General features: G+C 45.7%; 1 protein-coding gene across 1 annotated transcript; it reads left to right on the plus strand.

The window, feature by feature from the left end:
• Positions 1 to 10,587: 10,587 nt before the first annotated feature.
• EMB1865 (CRS1 / YhbY (CRM) domain-containing protein) lies at positions 10,588 to 19,604 on the plus strand. Its single transcript, XM_078582732.1, has 10 exons — positions 10,588 to 11,650; positions 12,438 to 12,927; positions 13,013 to 13,143; positions 16,966 to 17,385; positions 17,464 to 17,620; positions 18,015 to 18,307; positions 18,397 to 18,456; positions 18,730 to 18,795; positions 18,891 to 19,057; positions 19,343 to 19,604. The coding sequence occupies exons 1-9, from the start codon at positions 10,787 to 10,789 to the stop codon at positions 19,002 to 19,004; spliced, it is 2,595 nt and encodes an 864-aa protein (XP_078438858.1). The 5' UTR covers positions 10,588 to 10,786; the 3' UTR covers positions 19,005 to 19,057; positions 19,343 to 19,604.
• The last annotated feature ends 479 nt before the right edge of the window (positions 19,605 to 20,083 follow it).

The following is a 20,083-nucleotide window of genomic DNA, read 5'->3' on the forward strand; positions in this document are numbered from 1 at the left end:
AACAAATCGAGCTAACTGCAATCTGTTTCATTTCTTGAATTAAATCTTTTTCTTCCTTAGACCTGAGACGATAAGGCCATGTATGGAATGGACGGGTATATTTTAATCATGACCCAGAGTCATTTGTCATGGGATTGGTTACAGTCTTAGTTGATATGTTATAACAAGTCTATGAGGTGAATGTTTCATTAAGATGGGATCTTCTCCCTCTGGGTGGAAATATACGACACATTTGCATACTAGTCCTCCTCCTCCTTTCCTAATATTCAATGCGTACATTTATAAGAAAAAAATATAATAAAGTATTCTACAAGGAACCTTTACAGTCACCTTCGAACCATCCTGATGCAGGATAAGTGGGGAACGGATGCAGGTTGACGAGGTGTAACTGGATATTAGGACAACCTAGCGAAGGAATAGGATAAAAAAGACCACAATTCATGCGTCGAATTCGAGGATTAAATCCGACACAAAATATTGATGGTGCAACCCTTTTTCCTCGTTGAGGGCGGGAGTACTGTCTTCAACCACCGTGGTGATGCCAAGCACCAAAATCAATAAATTTGAATGGTCGCTCGCTAGAAGATTCAAAAACCTACTCAGTCTATTCGCTAGAAGATTCAAAATCCAAAACAGATCCGACGGCGGCAGACGAACACTCGAAGAATATTGGATGACGAACACTGGACACCAAAGAGTGTAGAAGTACCTTTGCACTCCATAGTGCATGACGAAGTTGTGGGGAATTCTCGAGCGTCGACGGCGAGCACGAAGTAGGGCAGTGAGACGAGCGCGAGGGCGTGAATGTTGGAGTGGGCGGACGTGAGGTTGGGTGTGGGCGGTTGTAAGCGTCGCGCGTGTGACTGGTGGGCAATGGGCACGGCGCGCGGCCTGCAAGGGCGGGCGGCCTGCGCGGGCGGCAGCATGCGAGGCGGGCAATCGGCGCGCGGGCGGGCGGCTTGCACTGTGGTGGCCTATGCGGGCGGCGGCCTGCGGGGGCGTAGGCTTACGTGAACGGCGGCCTACGCGGGCGTAGGCCTGCGTGAGCGGCGGCTTGTGCATGGGGCAGCGCCCTGCATGGGTGGCTTGCGCACAGGAGGCAGCCTGTGTGGGCGGCAGCCTATGGGGCAAGCGGCCAGCACGCAGGTGGGCGGCCTGCGCGGTAGTGGCCGATGTGGGTGGCGTCCTGCACGCGGGCGAGCGGACTGTGTGGGCGGACCACCTGGGTGGACGGCGGCCTGCGATGACGGGCCACGGCCTGTGTGGGTAGGCGACCAGCGGTGTTGGCGGAAGACCGTAGCCTTGGGGATAGACGATCAGAGAGCGACGAACATAGGTTCTCCCCTTGGTAGCAGCGGCAACGGCGACAGCGACAGCGGCAACGGCGGCGTCTCGGAAGGGAATGGGTAGGGCAAATCTCTCAAGAAGAAAACTTTTATTCTTGAAATAAAATTCGCCAAGTGCTTCTTGTAACATTGGCCAATGTATAGGCCTTGGAGAAAAGAGAAAACAAGAATCAAGATAATCTTCACGTCGACGTAGGCAATGTGTGAGTCTGTCACATCAAAGGGTGGTTCTGCAGTTGGCGTTGATGATGTGTCATGATGCGAGACATCTCGTGTGTAAGTGGAGGCGCGTCCGATGCCGGTGTGTTGACATGGTCACCATCCAGGCAGTCCTGTAGTTGGCGTTGACGATGAGTCATGATGCGGGATGTCTCGGATGATGGTGGAGGTGCGTTCGAAGGTGGTGTGTTGACGTCGTCTTCACCAATTCTCTCGGGGTCAGAAGAATTCGACTCTGACGAGTTGCTGAAAAGAAGCTCCAGTGGTACCAGCAGGTCAGAACGAAGGCGAGCTAAGTCCTCTTCCGCAATCCACGTGTCGTCCGTCAATGGTTTGCCCTACCAACGAAAAAGAAACTTCCACCACTATCCCACCCTTGGTGAAAGTGATTACCTCATCCAGTATAGCTTCGATGTTCTCAGGCTAGTCAAAAGGTGAAGGAGGGGTGGACAAGTCAAACTCGCTCACCGGAAAGTCCGTAGGTAAGGATTGGTAATTAGATGAGAGAGTTGGGGCTTTATATTCGATCAAATCCAGAATATTGAATGTGGCACTTATCCCCATGTAGAGGGTATACCAAAGGCATTGGTATTTTCCCCAACTCACTAGAGGATCGAGAACGGCCCGGCACTACGAGCATGAAGCTTGGTAGCCTGCTTGGGAGAAAATATTTTCGGCCTTACCCTCACCATCACCATGTCACCTTCATTAAACTCACAAAAATGATGGCTTAAATCTGCGTTTTATTTGTATGATACGTTGCGATTCGTGATACGATGATGAATGTCCTAATGCAGACTTCTAATATGATTTTCAAACGATTAACCATCGTCTGAGACTCTAGCATGAGGCAACATGGGTATAAAATCAGTAGGTTTACGAGGTGGGTGACCATGAACAATTTTGAAAGGACTCATGCCAATGGTACGGTTGACAGAAGCGTTGTCGGCAAACTCGGCGCACGGAATGACAGTGTCCCAAGATTTGAGGTTATGCCCAACCAATGATCGTAATAGTTTGCCTAGGCTTCTATTAACGACTTCAGTTTGTCGGTCAGTTTGAGGATGAAAAGCCGTTGAAAGTTTGAGTTTAGTTTCCAAGAGGTGCTAAAGGGTCTTCCAAAAGTAGCTAGTGAATCTGCCATCTTTGTCTGATACTATACTCCTTGGAAGACCATGCACGCATACAACTTTGTTAAAATAGAGTTGAGCAACATGAGACACATTAGAAGTTTTAGAACATGGAATGAAATGGGCCATTTTTGAAAAATGATCTACAACAACTATGATGGAATCATGATGCTTGATAGTTCTCAGAAGTCCTAGAACAAAGTCGATGCTCATGTCATCCCAAGGTTTATGAGGAACCAGTAGGGGAGTATAGAGACCCGCATTTTGTTTTACCTGTTTGGCAAGAACACATATGCAACATTGGGATACAATATGTGCTATGTCTTGCTTTAGGGAAGACCAAAAGAATTTATGCACAACGGTTGCAACCGTCTTATCTCGCCCAAAGTGACCTCTTAGGCCTCCTACGTGTATTTCACAAACAAGAAAGTCTCTAAGCAAAGTCTGTGGGATGCATAGACGATGGTCGTAGAATAGGAATTTTTCTTCTAGAATATAGTCATGGGTTTTCGGATTAGGGTATTTTCCCAAGGACTGGATGTTAGGCCCCGAACTAGGCGGCATTCCCTACCCAAAGGCCTATGTGCTTATTGGGAAGGCGTGTCCGTTGTATTTTGGCTCATGATATTAAAGGACTGAGTCATTATGGGTAGAGATGCCCAAATACCTGATCTTTTAGGGCATTGTCACTGTACGTGGTGATACACTGCAGACTGTGCACGTGCTCGTCCACGCCCAAGGCGAAATGGTCAGGTATGGTATGCGCGTGCTGGGCACGCGAGCTGAACAGTGTGTGCGTGTGCGCGCCAAGCGCGGCGCGCCAACGCCAAGCGCCACGCGCGGGCGCCAGCGTAGAGCGCTGCGCGGGGGGGGGGGGGGGGGCGCTGCACGTGGGTGTGAGACGCGCAAGCCGGGCGGCATGCCGCGATTGCAGCGCGCGGAGTTGTGCGGGGTGCCGCGCAGCGGTCGCGCGGGCACAGCGCACATTGCTTGTGCGGGACGCGGGGACGGGAGACATCCCTCCAGGAGACTAAGGCATGTGGCGCACAGAATGCGCTGAGACGGCACATCGGGTGCATAGCGCTCCTACGGGTAGTTCTGGGCGCACAACGCCCAGCTCGGGGGCGTCGAATGTGGTGGCATCGCGCAGACTGCGCGCTAGAGTGTTGACATGGGTGCTGGTGGTGTGTGTGATCGCCAGGCTCGCGGGCACGCGGAGCTTGGCCCGACGCACTTGTGTAGCGGCAGAGCGGGCGCGCGCGCGGAGCGGCGGCCTTGAGGCGGTGTGGCGACATTACCTTGGCGCAAAGCGCCTCGTCTCGTTCGTTGTATCATCCCTCGACTTCCCCCCCATGTAATTATCCCCAATGGTGATGTACTCTTTATGATATGAATGCAATGACCCTATTCCCTGACGGTGCCTAGCACCACCATCTCCTCTAACCCCTTCTATGCGATCTTAAGCAATCTGCAAAGCTTCCGCTGCAAGAGATCAAGGCTGCTCAGTGTTTTGCTCCAAGCACTGAGGCCGGCACACGCCATTTCTGAGCAAGAAACCTAGCTCGAGATTTGACCGTGTGACACTGGATGATAGGCACAAAGTCTGGGCAATCTATATAAAGATCCTTTATTTGATCAAAGCCAATTACCTCAATTTTCATGACATTCAAAAGGTGGACTCGTCTACTTAATGCATCTCCGACCCTATTATCGATGCCTCTCTTATGCTTTAGGACAAAACTGTATGATTGAATGTATTCGACCCATCTAATATGCCTAGGATTTAATTTCTACTAGGAATGGAGGTACTTCAATGCCTCATGGTTGGAGTAGAGAACGAATTCTTTAGAGAGCAAATAATGTTGCCAGTAACGTAGGGATTGAACAATGGCATAAAATTCTTTATCATAAGTAGAGTATTTGAGCTTGACATCATTCAACTTTTCACTAAAGAATGCAATGGGATGATTCTCCTGACTCAACACTCCTCCAATTCCCAACCCTGACGCACCACAGGTGATCTCAAATACTTTACTAAAATCTGGTATACGTAGGATGGGAGCTTGTGTCATCTTAATCTTTATATCGTCAAAGGATTTCTATGCTAATGCAGTCCACTCAAAATGGTTACCATTTAGGCATTCGGTCATGGGTGCCATAATGGTACTAAAGTTTGAAATGAAGCGACGATAGAAGGTTGCTAAACCATGGAAACTACGAATATCATGGACATTTCTAGGAGTCTGCCATTGGGTTATGGCAACTATTTTTGTTGGGTCTACTAAAACACCTTGTGTCGATAAGATAAAGCCAAGGAATGAGACATGATCAACAAGGAACGAAGATTTCTTTGGATGGGCATATAATTGTTTGGGCTTTAAAACTTCACAGACTAGGCGTAGGTGGTGGACATGATCGTTGTACCTGGATTTACTATAAATGAGTATATCATCAAAGTAAACCACAAAAAAGTCTCTTATGAATGGTCTAAGGATATGGTTCATCAATCACTGAAAAGTACTAGGAGCATTCAATAAGCCAAAAGGCATGACCTTCCACTCATATAAGCCATCCTTGATTTTAAATGCGGTTTTCCACTCATCTTCAGGATGGATTTGGACTTGATGATAACCACTCTTTAGATCAATTTTTGAGAAAATCTTTGAACCAGCCATCATATCGAACATATCATCAATGCGAGGGATGGGAAACCTATACTTAACGATGATCTTATTAATGGCTCTACTATCAATACACATGCGCCAACTCCCATCCTTTTTGGGAGCCAAAAATGCAGGTATGGTGCATGGGCTAAGGCTCTCCTGAATAAATCCCTTGTCCAAGAGCTCCTGGACTTGACGCTGAAGTTCCTTATATTGCGTGGGATCCATATGATAGTGGGGAAGATTGGGCAAGGATGATCCATGAATGAAATCAATGGCATGCTGAATATCACACATAGATGGTAAAGCGATGGGTAAATCCTCGGGGAAGACGCTCTCAAATTCAGCTAATAATAGGGAAACCTCCGGTGGCGGTGGTGTGGAATTTTCAGGAAAATGATCGGGAATCATGGCTAGGCAGATAGACATCTCACTATCTAATTCCTTCTGAAATTGGCGCCCGTTGAGAATGCATAGACCTAATGACGCAGATTTCGATGAAGGTCTCTGAGGGTTGTGGGTATAAGGGTGCCATGTGATTTTCTTACCCTGATAGATGAATAAGAAAATGTTACTCCTACCGAAAATGTGTACATCATTATCGCATAGCCAAGGTCGACCAAGGATAATGCTTCCGACTTTCATGGTAACACATCACACAATACGTCTTCCTCGTATGACTGGACTTTGAGAGGGAGGAGGCATTGATTTTTCACAGGGATCGATGTAGCATCGATCCATGATACATAATAAGGATGAGGATGATCAATCAACGGTAATCCCAAATGTGAAGTCATGACATCGGAGACAGCATTGATACAACTACCAATGTCAACAATCGTCTTGCACATCTTATAACCAATCTTAAAGTAAGTGTAGAATATAGACGTCATCAATGCAGAATCATCAGTGGATGGTTGGGTAAGGTTGCATCGAACAATTCCGCTAACTCATGTAGATGGGTCACGTCGAGGAAGGGATGGTGGGCAGTCAGTGATACCAATGAAGCTCACCAAACCATCTTCTTGCATAAATTCATCTACGACATAGTTATCTACCCTATATTCTTCCTCGTCGATGGGTTGTTCTTCCAAGGTAGGTTCAATATCAATGGACTCTTGTCCTATATGTAGGGCTCGGGAAGGGCACTGGGAGGCTCTATGACCACGTCCCTAACACTTAAAACATGTCATGACAGACTGACCGATCTTGTGCTAGATTGGGTTGAGTCGGGGCTCTTGTGATAGAGTTGAGGGAAGAAGAGGTACGGCTATTAGGGGTTATCTGAGAGGACGACTGTGGTGTGGGGGCAGGAGCACGGTGCTCAGTGGAAGTGCGATTCGGAGTGGGCATCAGTGTTGGGAGAGCCAAAGGTGGGTTGCGCAGAGCTGATCTGTTGGAGTAGGAGGGATAGGGGCGATCAATAAGGGTAGGGTGGCCACTAACGACAAGATTGTTGTAGGGTTTGGCATAGTTCAAGGTCCTCTACAATCTGATAGGCCTGCTCGAGTGTAGCAGCCTTTCGAACAAGTGACTCCGTCTCCAAGTACGGATTAAATCCAGTTCTAAATCGAGATATGTCAACTCGGGGATTCTCCTCAACTCGACATCTCATATAAAATTCCTCAAATTGAGAGATGTAGTCTGACATGGGGCGCCTACCCTGTTGTAACTTATGCCATTGATCTAGGAGATTATCTAAATAGGCAATAGGGTCATATTTCTCAATAGGGACTTATGTCTCAATTTGTCTTTCATTTGGGGCCACGTGTCTATAGGTGCCTCTCGTCGATTATAGATTGAAAATTCAAGGTTCTCCCAAAAAAAATTGGCTTGAGCCCCTAACTTCATTTCGACATACTAAACTTTATGCCACTCAAGCATACTGTACCATTTGAAATAACTGTCGAGTTTAGACTCACAATCTAGATATTCTTTAGGGTCTCTAGATCCCTCAGAATATGGGACATCGACTTTGACACTCCTTTGTATCTGTTGCAAATGATTGTCATGATCCGGATGATGGTGATCATGAGGCGGTGCCCGACCCTCGGGAGGATAGGGATTGTCCAGTTCATGATGATTCCCATTCCAACCTCGACGCCTATCATCAGGCTCATAGAGATCATTCTACGGGGGATGATTCCTATCACGATCTGGGATCCTATCCTTTAGTAGATAGTAATCGTCTCGGGGAAGATGATTTCCATCTTGCACCGGGTTTCTATACTCAGGCGGATAGGGATCGTTACGCGGAGGACGATTCCTATCACGGCCCGAGGCTCTATTCTCAGGTGGATAGAAATTGTATCGACGATTCCTATCGTGGCCTGGTGCCCTAACCTCAGGAAGAATCATTTCGTCTCGCTCGGGACGATTCTGATTATGACCTCCGATTCTACTCTCAGGTGGATAGGGATCATTACCTACTGGATGATTTCTATCATACCCTCTAACTCTAGGTTCAGGAGGTGGCGGGTCATCGAGTTCACGGCGAGTCCTACCACGAGTGCGATTCTCTAAATTTGTCGTTCGCTCATGAACCACATCTATGTAATTGGTGAGACGATTATATATGTTGGTTAGGCGAGTGTTCACGTCACGAAAACAATTTTGGATAACGTCAAACATAAGGTCAACATCCCCACGTGATGAGGATGGTGGAGCAGGAGGAGACGAAGTTTGGAGTGGGATAGAAGTCTCATGGTTATCTATGGAAGGTTCTGTCATTGTCGCGATGACGAGTCTGCCTGAACGGAGATGCATGCAATGAAATGATGACTAAGGTTGTGAATATCAACGCAGATGGGGTAGGCCGACACAGGCTAGGCTCTGATACCAATTTGATGCACGATGAGTGGGGAACGAATGCAGGTTGACGAGGTGTAACTGGATATTAGGACAACCTAGTTAGGAATAGGATAAAATAGACCACAATTCACGCGTCGAATTTGAGGATTAAATCCGGCACAAAATATTGATGTGCAACCCCTTTTCCTCGTCGACGGTGGGAGTATTGTCTTCAACCACCGCGGTGATGCCAAGCACCAAAATCAATAAATTTGAAAAGTCGATCACTAGAAGATTCAAAAACCTACTCAGTCTATTCGCTAGAAGATTCAAAATCCAAAACAAATTTGACGGCGACAGACGAACACTCGAAGAATACTGGATGACGAATACTGGACACCAAAGAGTGTAGAAGTATCTCTGCACTCGATAGTGCATGACGAGGTTGCGAGGAATTCTCGAGCGTTGATGCCGAGCACGAAGTAGGGTAGTGAGACGAGCGCGAGGGTGTGAATGCTGGAGTGGGCGGACGTGAGGTTGGGTGTGGGCGTTTGTAAGCGGCGTGCGTGTGACCGGTGGGCAATGGGCACGGCGCGCGGCCTGCAAGGGCGGGCGGCCTACGCAGGCGGCAGCCTGCGAGGCAGGCAGTCGGCGCGCGGGCGGGCGGCTTGCGCGGTGGTGGCCTGTGCGGGCGGCAGCCTGCGGGGGTGTAGGGCTGCTTTGAACGGCGGCCTACGCGGGCATAGGCCTGCGTGAGCGGTGGCCTGCGCACGGGCTGGTGGCCTATGTAGGGCAGCGGCCTGCGTGGCCGGCTTGTGCACAGGCAGGCAGCCTGTGCGGGCGACGGCCTATGGGGCAGCAGCCGGTGCGTGGTTGGGCGGCCTGCACGGTGGTGGCCTATACAGATGGGCGGCCTGCGCAACGGGTGTCCTACGCGCGAGCGGGTGGACTGAGCGGGCGGACCACTTGGGTGGACGACGGCCGGCGAGGAGGGGCGACGGCCTGTGTGGGCGGGCGATAAGGGGTGTTGAGAGATTTGCCCTACCCTTGGGCGCATACGATCAGAGAGCGACGAACATAGGTTCTCCCCTTGGCGGCGGCGGTAGTGGCAGCCGCGGCGGCTCGGAAGGGAAGAGGGGTAGGGCAACTCTCTCAAGAAGAACACTTCTATTCTTGAAATAAAATTCACCAAGTGCTTATTAACATTGGCCTATGTATAGGCCTTGGATGAAGGACAAAATAAGAATAAAGATAACCGTCACGTCGACATAGGCGACGTGTGAGCCTGTCACATCAAAGGGTGGTTCTGCAGTTGGTGTGGATGACGTGTCATGACGTGGAACGTCTCGTGTGTAAGTGGAGGTGCGTCCGAACCCGGTGTGTTGACGTGGTCGCCATCCAGGCGGTCCTGCAGTTGGCGTTGACGACAAGTCATGATGCGAAATGTCTCGGATGACGGTGGAGGCGCATCCAAAGATGGTGTGTTGACGTCATCACCACCACATCCATATATAAAAGGTCACCTACATGGTCTGCCAGAGAACAAAAATGGAATACAATATAACAAATTTTAAAATTCCACATCTTCCAATAGTATACTACAGTTAGGGGGAAGATAGTAGTTCTCTAAACATCCGTCTGTTAATAAAATAAGGTCCTAGTAAAATACAGTGCCAGAAAATGCTATAATTGGATACAAGTCGCCTTCATAGCCTAATTGAAATGTAAAAAGTACAATTTTATACCACAAATTTGCAAATTCCCCGATCTAGTGCTATAAATGTGGAAAAATGGTAGCTTTCAAAACTGGGAAAATTCCCCAAATTTGCAAATTCCCCAAAGTTCCAATAGAATACTTTAAAACTGAAAAAATGTTATTTTTCTGAGTTCCAATAGTCTACACTTGTATACAAGACCATAAAAAAATATAAAGTGCAAAATTATTCTACAAAGTTGCAATCTGGAAAAATGGGACTTTTCTGAACATCCATGTATAAATAAAAACAAGTTCGTAGTAAAATACGATTCCAGAAAACACCACTCTTGTGTACAAGTTAAGTTTCATAGCTTATGAAACAGTAAAAAGTGGAAAATCATACTATAAATTTTCAAATTCCCCAACTTTCCAATATTATACATGCATCTATAAACAAAAATAAGGTCCCAGGGTCAGTTTCATAGCCCATCATCCAGTAAAAAGAGCAAGATTACACTAAAAAATTACAGTCCCCCACATTTCAGTACTGCAATTTACTCTAAATCTGGAAAAATGCCAGTTTTCCAAACATCCATCTACAAAACAACAGTAAGTTGCAAAACAGTAGAAAGTAGAAAACTATACTAAAATTTACAAATTCCCCCCACATTTCCATAGTCCACAGTACATCTGAAAAAATAGAGTGCCAGAAGAAAAACCTCCCCAAAAACCTCCCCAGATTTAAGAACACACCCTCACCTTATCCGCCTCTCTCCCTCCTCCCTTGGTCTCCCCTTCCTCTCTCCTCTCCTCCACCATGGCTGCTCTTCTTCTCTCTTCTCCTCCTCCCCCTCTTCTTCTTCTTCTTCTCCGATAGCCCAGCTCCCTTCTCAACATCTTCTCTCTCTTTCTGTCTCTAGCTCTTCTGGGTAGCGAAGAAGAATGGCTACATCGGCGGCGAAGATCTCAGAGCTACCCTTCCATCTCCACACCTCCCCGTTCATACCCCATCTCCCATCTCGCTCTTCCCTTTCCTTCCACGCCCGCTTCCGCCTCCTCTTCTGCCGCGCCGGCCCGCCGCGCACCGCCGACCAAGGCGGCCGTCGCCGCCTCGGCACCGCCCGTCCCCGCCGCTACCCCTGGGACGACGGCGAAACCCAAGAACAGCCCCCACCCAGCTCCCAAAACCCCGACTTCCGGCGACCCAGATCGCCCCGGCCCTCCCACCCGCCATGGCTGCAGCGCTGGACCGACCCATCTCCTCCTCGCCCCCAATCCCCGACACAGAAGAGCAGGCGGAAGAACAAGGAAGAAGAACAAGAACCCACCAAGACCGGCTCAATTGAGAGAATCGTCCACCGTCTCCGCAATCTCGGGCTGGACAAAGACGACGGGGATGAGAATTCCGAGGTGGATTCTGAGCGGGAGGAAGAATACGATCTGGGTTTGGGAGATCTGCTCGAGAGGAGCTGGAATCGGCCGGATTCTCTTGTTCATGAGTCGGACTCTGCCGTTTTGCCTTGGGAGAGAGAAGGAGATGGCGGGGAGGAGGTTGAATTGGGGGCGAAGAAGGAGAGGAGGGCGAAGGCGCCGACGATGGCGGAGCTGACAATCGAAGACGCCGAGCTGAGGCGGTTGCGCCGGCTCGGCATTCAGCTGAGGGAGAGGGTGAGTGTTCCAAAGGCTGGAGTCACGCAGGCGATTCAGGAGAAGATGCATGATGCGTGGAGGAAGGGGGAATTGGTTCGGCTCAAGTTTCATGAGTCTCTGACTCATGACATGAAGACTGCTCATGAGATTGTTGAGGTTTGTATCCAGAGCTGAAGATTTTTGCTAAACTCTCTCGTATCATCATCTATCATGCCAAATGGTTTGCCGTATTAATAGTTATTATAGCATGATTTCCTATTTTTTTGATACTTTTAGTATCAGGTCGTCGAGGTTTGTATCCAGAGCTGAAGATTATGCTTAACTCTCTCATATCATCATCTATCGTGCCAAATGTCTTGCCATATTATTATATATTATATCATAATTTCCTATTTATTGATACTTCTAGTATCGGATTGTCGAGGTTTGTATCCAGATCTGAAGACTATGCTTAACTCTCTCATATCATCTATCATGCCAAATGGCTTGCCATTTCATTATATACCATAGTTTATTGATCATCGATAGCATCGTCAAGGTATAGTTTCTTATGTCTCGCATATGGAATTTTTCTGGAAATCACGTGCTCGTTTTTTTGTGAAAATTGAAAATACACTGACAATCCGGGAAAATAATAGGCTTGAAGGGGGCCCCGTTTGCTTGAATGGTGAATTTCAGAACTCTTTTGTGTTTGGATCGGTAAATGTAGAGAAAATGTCGTTTGCAGGTGCTCAATCAGAATGTACAATTCTACATTGTTATTCATCAATTTTCCTTCATCTGACTTTCCTTTTAAAGTTACCGGCAGAATCACAAAATTTCTTGTATAGTCCCGTACTTTTAAGTATTCACTTTTTATCAGGCGATGATAACATCATATACCATTCACTAAATTGATGTTTGCTATTTTTTCATCGTTTTATTGACACCTTCCCTTGATCAGCGCCGAACTGGTGGCTTGGTGATATGGAGGTCAGGAAGCATCATGGTCGTATATCGTGGCAGTTCGTACAAAAGGCCATCAAAATCTGCGTTGACCAGTGGTCAAAGCAGCCAACCTGAGACATCACAAGGCGTCGACGCTCCGCTCGTCCCCGATGTCTCGTCTTCATCAAAGCCGAATGTTATAGAGGGGTCTTCTTTAGCTTCATCCCCTCTGGAAATGCATGCCCAGTCTCATATCAATGATGCTGAAGAGATGACAGAGGAGGAGAGGGAATGTGATCAGATGCTTAACGAGTTAGGCCCCCGTTTCATCGACTGGTGGGGCACAGGTATCTTGCCCGTGGATGCCGATCTGCTGCCACAGACGATCTCGGGGTACCAGCCGCCTTTCAGGCTTCTTCCAACTGGGATGAGGTCTCGGCTTACAAACGCTGAGATGACAAACTTGAGAAAGCTGGCGAGGACGCTTCCTAGTCATTTTGCTCTCGGTGATTTTCTTGATGCTCAGGTTTTTTGCTCGTTTTATTTGGGTTTTGGGTTATGAATCAATGATATAATGCTACTGTCTTGAAGGGAGGAACAGGAATCATCAGGGCTTGGCGGCTGCCATTTTGAAGCTGTGGGAAAACAGCGTGGTTGTAAAAATTGCCGTGAAGCGTGGTATCCAGAACACAAATAACAAAATAATGGCTGAAGAGTTGAAAGTGAGTTTACCTCTCATCGGTTCCAGAATTAGTATTTTGTTATGAGTCGTGCAATTTTCATTGAAAACTGTCTAGTAGGATTCGGCACTTCCTGAAGATGTTGATGTTTGATGTCGATGTTTTTGCTGGTTGATAGTTTGCCAAGGACATTGTCAATGTCAACAGGCATGAACGTGCCGTCGTTACTGTCAACTGTCCATAATTGAAGAATTACCATTAAGGTCATCATCATTGTCAACGTCAAAATTCTGGTTGATGTTGACAACAATGTTGATAGGGTTTCAGATTCTTTAGACTATAATTTTGTTATGTTCTTGATTTTAACCTCTTTGACATGGTGTTTTCCTTCATTGCTACACACCTTGTTGATGTTCCAAGGATATGCACTGATTGCTTGACTTTTAACTTTTCTAAAAATCTTGGAAGAATATAAAATCTTCATTTTTTACCTCGTGTTGAATAAGTTAGAAGTGAGAAGTGGGAATTCATCACTATCTGAGAGAAATGTTGTTATGCTTTAACCTCCAATTCTTACTGCTCAGTGAATATTTGTTGGGCTTTGATTGGCCAATTTATGTCACCATTTATGAAAAACGTTCAGGCTAAGCAAATAATAACAGATCTGGGAGAAGTTTAAGGCTTTGAAAAGGATTTTATGGTCATTCTGAGACATTATTTGTTCACAAATAATATCCGTGGGATTGCTGAAAGTGTTTTTTTTATTAAAGAAACTAGTATTTTGTCCAGCATTTGAAAAGCCTGGTGGATTATGTCTTTTATCACTTATAATACAGCGCCACTTTCTAGGAGCTGAGAAACCAGAGGAAAAAACCAATATACATTTTTTACTGTTTCACTTGTCAACGTTGAACCTTATATATATTAACGTTAATTCTATAATACTGGTTCCAGTTCTCATGATGTATATGTTTTAGTCTATATATCTCATCACCTTGAATCACGACACAATCCCCTACCCTTACCATGGTTATCCGCTTTGGCTGATAGAAGGATAGAGCTAGGAGACAGGGTGACAGTAGGAGCCCATCGTCCTGGAAGCAGGGCAATAAAACCCTCAAATTTCAGCAGAGAGGCTAAATGTCATTCAAGCCCTATATGCCTTAAACAGGCAGATAGACTACTGCACTTTTACCTGAAACCGCCAAATGACTTAAGGAGTGGCATTTTAACCCTGCATTCTAACACACACCCTCTCAAGCTGGTAATGATGTACTTCATGGCAGCTTGGATGTTGAACGCAGGGTAGACATGGACCATCCAAGGGCATGACAGCACCTGCAGATGTGGCATTGGTACCTGCCATGGGGCTCCCTGCTGATTTGGCCTCGTGACAAAGTATCTTCTCGCTTAAGTGTCTCTTGATGGTACAGCCCAACCTCCACTGAAGCGGATTGTCAGCTGACCTGGTTTCTCCGCGTATGGGCCTCTTATGCTGATGCGGCTTCAGATGGTGCGGTGCCGCTGCTGACTTGTTGCTGCTGCTGCAGTGGTGCCATTACTGATGCAGCTTCTCGGTCGCCTAGCTATGCCATATGGCTATGCAGTTCACATGATGCTGCCTGCTGATTTAGAGCCATGTGGTGCTTCTTTTTTGGTCATACATGCAGATATTAACACAGTCTCGCCGGAGTCTTTGAACCATCCCAGCACATTCCATACCATCTGCGGTGCTCTCTTGCCAACATCGGTACCCTCTCATCGTCACCGGTGATCTCTGTGCTGTCCACCACCACCACTGACAACCGCCACCAATGTCATTACTTACGCCGCCACAAACGCCATCCCTGGCGTTTCCACTGACTGCATCACAGACATCAAAACAAAGGTACTATCTGGTGTCTCCACCGATGGTGCCAAAACAAACACCATCTCTGGAGTCTCCGCTTAGCCATCATTGGGGTTGAAACCGATGCTGTCTCTAGCATCTCCACTGACCACACCGCTTGCGGAAAACCACCAATGCCGTCTCCAGCAGTTGAGTTAGCACCCCTGTCGGGTGTGGATAGACATCGGGTCCATTCGCAGGACAATCGCAGTCCATCCACGGTGCTAGCAGTGGTCCATCTACCGTTGTCTTTGTTCTCTCCAGGGTCATCCCCAGTTGCCTGGGTCTGCATCATTCTCTTCCCAGTCGTCCCTTGTGGCCTGGGTCTTCTTCAGTCTCTCCCAGGTCTTTGGTACTGAAAAAGGATGTTTGGAGGCCCACAAAGGTACATGGAGCACAGAAGAGCACTATGTTGCCACATCAAGTCCTAAATCAGCTACCTTGTATATGCTCCTCTGCCTAAAGTAAATCATAAATAACTGCATTAATGCATTGAAATAACTGCATCATAAAACGTCCACATCAAAGTTTGCAAGTATCTCCTCATTCAACTAGTGGCACCTTGCACTCCACAAACTGGTCTTTAAATGGCCTGATCGACTGCTATAATGGTGGTTGCCTCGCTGGCCATATTGATGATGATACATTAATGGTGTTGCTCTGGAGTTGGGGTGCACGACCTTGCTCCCTGCAGTGCACCCATCCTAGTCGTGGTGTGCCCACAGTGCACCTGCATTGGCCTTGCGTGGCCTTGCTGGCTGGGTCTGCAGCGCAATTCGTCAAACATTTGACCTTCTTTGAAATTTTCCACAGTACAACTGTGTGCCATGGTGTGCCCATGCATTTTGGAAAACATCTGGGGTTCACCAGAGTATTTTATCGAACACATGGCAGATGTGGATGTGTGTTATGATCCACTAAGCCCACTAGGGGCATTATCGTCTTTCTACATTTCCTTGGCATTTCCCTTTAAATATGTAGCCCTCCTCATTGGAGGGCAGGACATGGATTATTGAGTTGTTCCCTTCTAGTAGTAGTTCTCCTCTCTCCCTCGACAACGTCCACTTCGTCGAGCCCTCGGGGACGTCCACTCCACCATCTCTCGAACCACTCTTGACCACTTTGGCGACGTCCACTCTGCCTGGGTTCACCCGTCTTCGATATGATCCCGACTAGGATCCTATCAATGTGCCCCTTCTTCTGTGGTACTCCTTGTAGCGCTTTGTTGGTGCCTCTCTGGTGGTTGCCTGCCTTGTAGCTGGTCACTATGGGTACATTGGGACAAACATTTGTCGGGCACACCCCGGGCATTGTGTCGAACATATTTTGGGCATGACAAATAGGTCTGCCAGTGCTTCTGCAGCGGAGCACCGGCTCTCTGGCTGCTCCCTTCAGTGGTTTGCATGTTCCCTCTGGCAGTGCATCTGCTCCGTCTGGCAGTGCACCTGCTCCCTCCCGCAGTTCACCTGCCCTGTCTAGTGGTGTGCCCACAATCCAGTGGCAGTGTGCCAACAGCTCTCTTCTTTTCTTCTTCTCTTCTTCTTTCTCTTTTCTTCTTCTTCTTCCTCTTCCTCGAACCTGCTCTGAAACCATAGTAGAGTGGAGGAGGAGAGAGATTGGAGACAGGACAATGGAAGGAGCCCTAAGAGCAGGGAACAAAAGCCTAAAAATTCAGTGGAAAGGCTCAATGTCATTCATGTTCTATCTGCCATAAAGAGGCAGATGGATTATTACACTTTTACTTAGAACCCTAATAAATTAGGGAGTGACATTTTAACTCAGCACTCTTATCATTTTCTCATAGAGTAGTTCCTTTCAAATACATGTAGCCTCCCGGAGGGAGTTTAGGCTCCAAACCTGGCCTGTTACCATCGAAACTTCTTTCTTTTCTCTCTATGGTTCTCTCTCTAACCTTTCAAGATCATTCCGCATGGAAATCACTCTCTGATAGGTGTCCATTTTTTCATTTTTTTCAGAATTTAACAGGTGGTGTCTTACTTCTCCGGAATAAGTTCTATATCGTCTTCTACCGCGGCAAAGATTTCCTTCCGACAAGTGTCGCAGTAGCATTGGCTGAACGGCAAGAACAGGCCAAAAACATTCATGATCTAGAAGAAATGGTGCGGATTAAGAATTTCCATCATTCTGACGTTCAAACTAGTTTGAAGCATGAGGAAAAATCAAAAAGTAAAGTAAAAACTGAAGAGGAAGAGGCCAGTTGCAGTCCAATTGCAGTCAATGGGCATGCTCTTGCTGGTACTCTTGCAGAATTTCTTGAGGCTGAAGCTCAGTGGGGGAGGCAAATATCGGTCGAGGAACAAGAACAAATGAAACAAGAGGCATCTAGAATGAAGATTGCAAAGATGGTCAAAAAGTTGGAGCATAAGCTCTCATTGGTAATCCAAACTTTGATTAATTAGACAGGAATCTAAGGTTATTAGACATATATCTCATTTTTTTTTATTTGGAATCAGGCTGAAGCCAAGAAGATGAGAGCTGAAAAGTTGCTGGCGAAAATAGAGTCATCGATGGTCCCACTTAGACCATCTGATGACTTCGAGACAATCAGCGAGGAGGAGCGATCTGTGTTTCGTAGAATAGGGCTAAAAATGAAGGCTTACTTACCTCTAGGTATGTCCAATTTCTTTGAAACTTGGCTTCATCAAGAAGTATTGGCCAGGAATGGTCGAAAATCTTGGTCTGATTGATTGGATCATCTGACGATCGAATCATGATATCAGGTTTTTCGATCAATCAAAAACTAGTTGAGAGAAATTGAGTCTGCATTGTGACAACGTCTGATTAGACTGATTGTTCTCTCCACTTTTATCAGACGATTTACCAAGTTGATCAGCCCTATTGATTGGGTCTGATCAATGGGCCGATTGTAATCCAGATTTTCTCTCTGATCTGCTGGAACCAATCATATCACAATTTGGCCGTCCAATCAATGAAACTTTATGGTTCTCATGATCCGACCGCCAACCCCTAATAAGAAGAAAGTTTTCATTTAACTTTGTTGCAGGTATTCGTGGTGTGTTTGATGGTGTTATTGAAAATATGCACTTACATTGGAAGCACAGAGAGTTAGTGAAGCTTATCTCCAAGCAAAAAACACTTGCATTTGTCGAGGATTCGGCACGGCTTTTGGAATATGAAAGTGGGGGAATATTAGTGGCGATTGAAAGGGTTCCAAAAGGCTATGCACTCATTTATTATCGAGGAAAGAATTACCAACGGCCAATTAATTTGAGGCCTAGAAATCTGTTGACTAAGGCCAAGGCCTTGAAGCGTTCAGTAGCAATGCAGCGACATGAGGTACCTAATGCATTATTCACATGTATCTCCCCTATTATCTGTTATTCGATAATGTTGGAAATTCTTATTCTTTTGTGATAAATTTGTAGGCGTTGTCTCAGCACATCCTTGAACTTGAGAAATCTGTTGAAAAGATCAAGTCAGACCTGGTAAGTAGTAATAATTTAGTTTGATTTTTTTATTCTGTCTTTGAATGCCCATTGTTTGAATTTAGTTTTCATTCCCTTATTGTGACATTTTTATGCCCAATTTATGCACGAGTCTTTTACAGATTCAAAACAGCTGTTTTAAATGGCTCTTCTTCTGTTTTCACCTGTCGTGTGGTTTATGATGCATTATCTTTGGAGTATCAGTATTTTATCTATTTTTTAAGTCAGAACTTTGCATCGTTATATCTTCTTATTTACTATATATCTGTTCAGGGTGACTCGAAGAATGTGGATATTGGAAAAGTAATTAGTCCTGAAGCTGAGTGGAACATGAATAAAGTAAGACATCTTTCTGGAATTCTTGGACGACTATTTTTTTTTAAAGGACTATGACTGGGATCAGATGTGATGTCAACTCTTCTTATCTTTCATAGGATATGGATTTTGATTCATTATCTGAAGAGGATGATGATAATGATGATGATGAGTATGATGACGACGAGAAGGATGAAGACGACTTCTACGACTCAGAAGAAGACGATGAATAGGTTTCTGAACATCAAATTATATGTGTTAGCATCACTTTCTGGAGCTGAAAACGGTATGTTCGAGTCGTATGTTGCATTTTATTCAAAATTTAACGATAATTGATCTTGATTTAGCTTGAATATTTCCTATTTTAATATTACCTCGAAAAATTAATCTGCGTCAGGTGTACACATTGGGTGATACTACACTGGTATCTGATTTAACTAATTATTGAGCTTGCTTCTTCAAATTTAAGAAGATTTAATTGTGTTGGCTTCTTATACCATTGATGTTCTGCAATTTTGTTTTCTTGTAGCTACTAGTTCTATCTTCTCAATTGATTTTTTTTTTTTTACAGTTGTCGTCCAAGAAACAGCAATAAGAGACGAGGAAGATTCTGAAAGTATTGATGCGTATTAATCAGCTGAGATACCAATTCATCGCTTCTTCCTATTCTTCTAATTCGTCCAAATTCTTAGTCATTATCAACATCCTTCCTTGAGCTGAGTTAATATTTTCAAGGCTGTAAATTTAATCACAATATCAATGATGGGGCACACGTTTTAAGGAAAATTTAAGATCCAAGTCCAAAGTGCAGAAGTATCTTGAGTTTTGTTCAAGTACCAAGTAGCGCCATCGCTATCAGCTATAGCTTTTAGTGCAGTTGGTAAGTGCTTGAATCCAACAAGTTTAATTCTGCTTCCACATTTCATGTTGCTTCACTTTCATCCTCAGTTTTTAAGGATTTACAACTATGAGATGGCCGAAATATTGTTTTCTTGGTGAGTTTAAAAAAAAGAAGAAGAGAGGGTCACTCAAGATAGGCGATCCTCATTATTTGATTAGTATGTATAGAATCAGAAATACAACCTTGATCCCAGGTGTTCACTCAAGAAAAATTATGTTATCTTGATGGTACTGGATGATCTTTTGATAAGATTATCAATGTCTGTTAGGGGTATCTCTCTCATATCAGATGAATAGAGGATTCAGCTATTCCCTGCCACATAGATCTCTGTTCTATCTCCTATTCTCTATTTCTCCAAGAAGATCACTTTATTGATACGCATACCAAAATATGATCCTGATAATAATTCAT

Source organism: Wolffia australiana, chromosome 11, assembly GCF_029677425.1.
Source record: "Wolffia australiana isolate 7733 chromosome 11, ASM2967742v1".
NCBI lineage: Eukaryota > Viridiplantae > Streptophyta > Magnoliopsida > Alismatales > Araceae > Wolffia > Wolffia australiana.

Coding starts and splice junctions, on each gene's coding strand:
- EMB1865 (XM_078582732.1), top strand. CDS start 10,787: ATGGCTACATCGGCGGCGAAGATCTCAGAGCTACCCTTCCATCTCCAC. Junction 13,144..16,965: donor TAATGGCTGAAGAGTTGAAA/GTGAGTTTACCT, acceptor CATTTTTTTCAG/AATTTAACAGGTGGTGTCTT. Junction 18,308..18,396: donor TAGCAATGCAGCGACATGAG/GTACCTAATGCA, acceptor ATAAATTTGTAG/GCGTTGTCTCAGCACATCCT.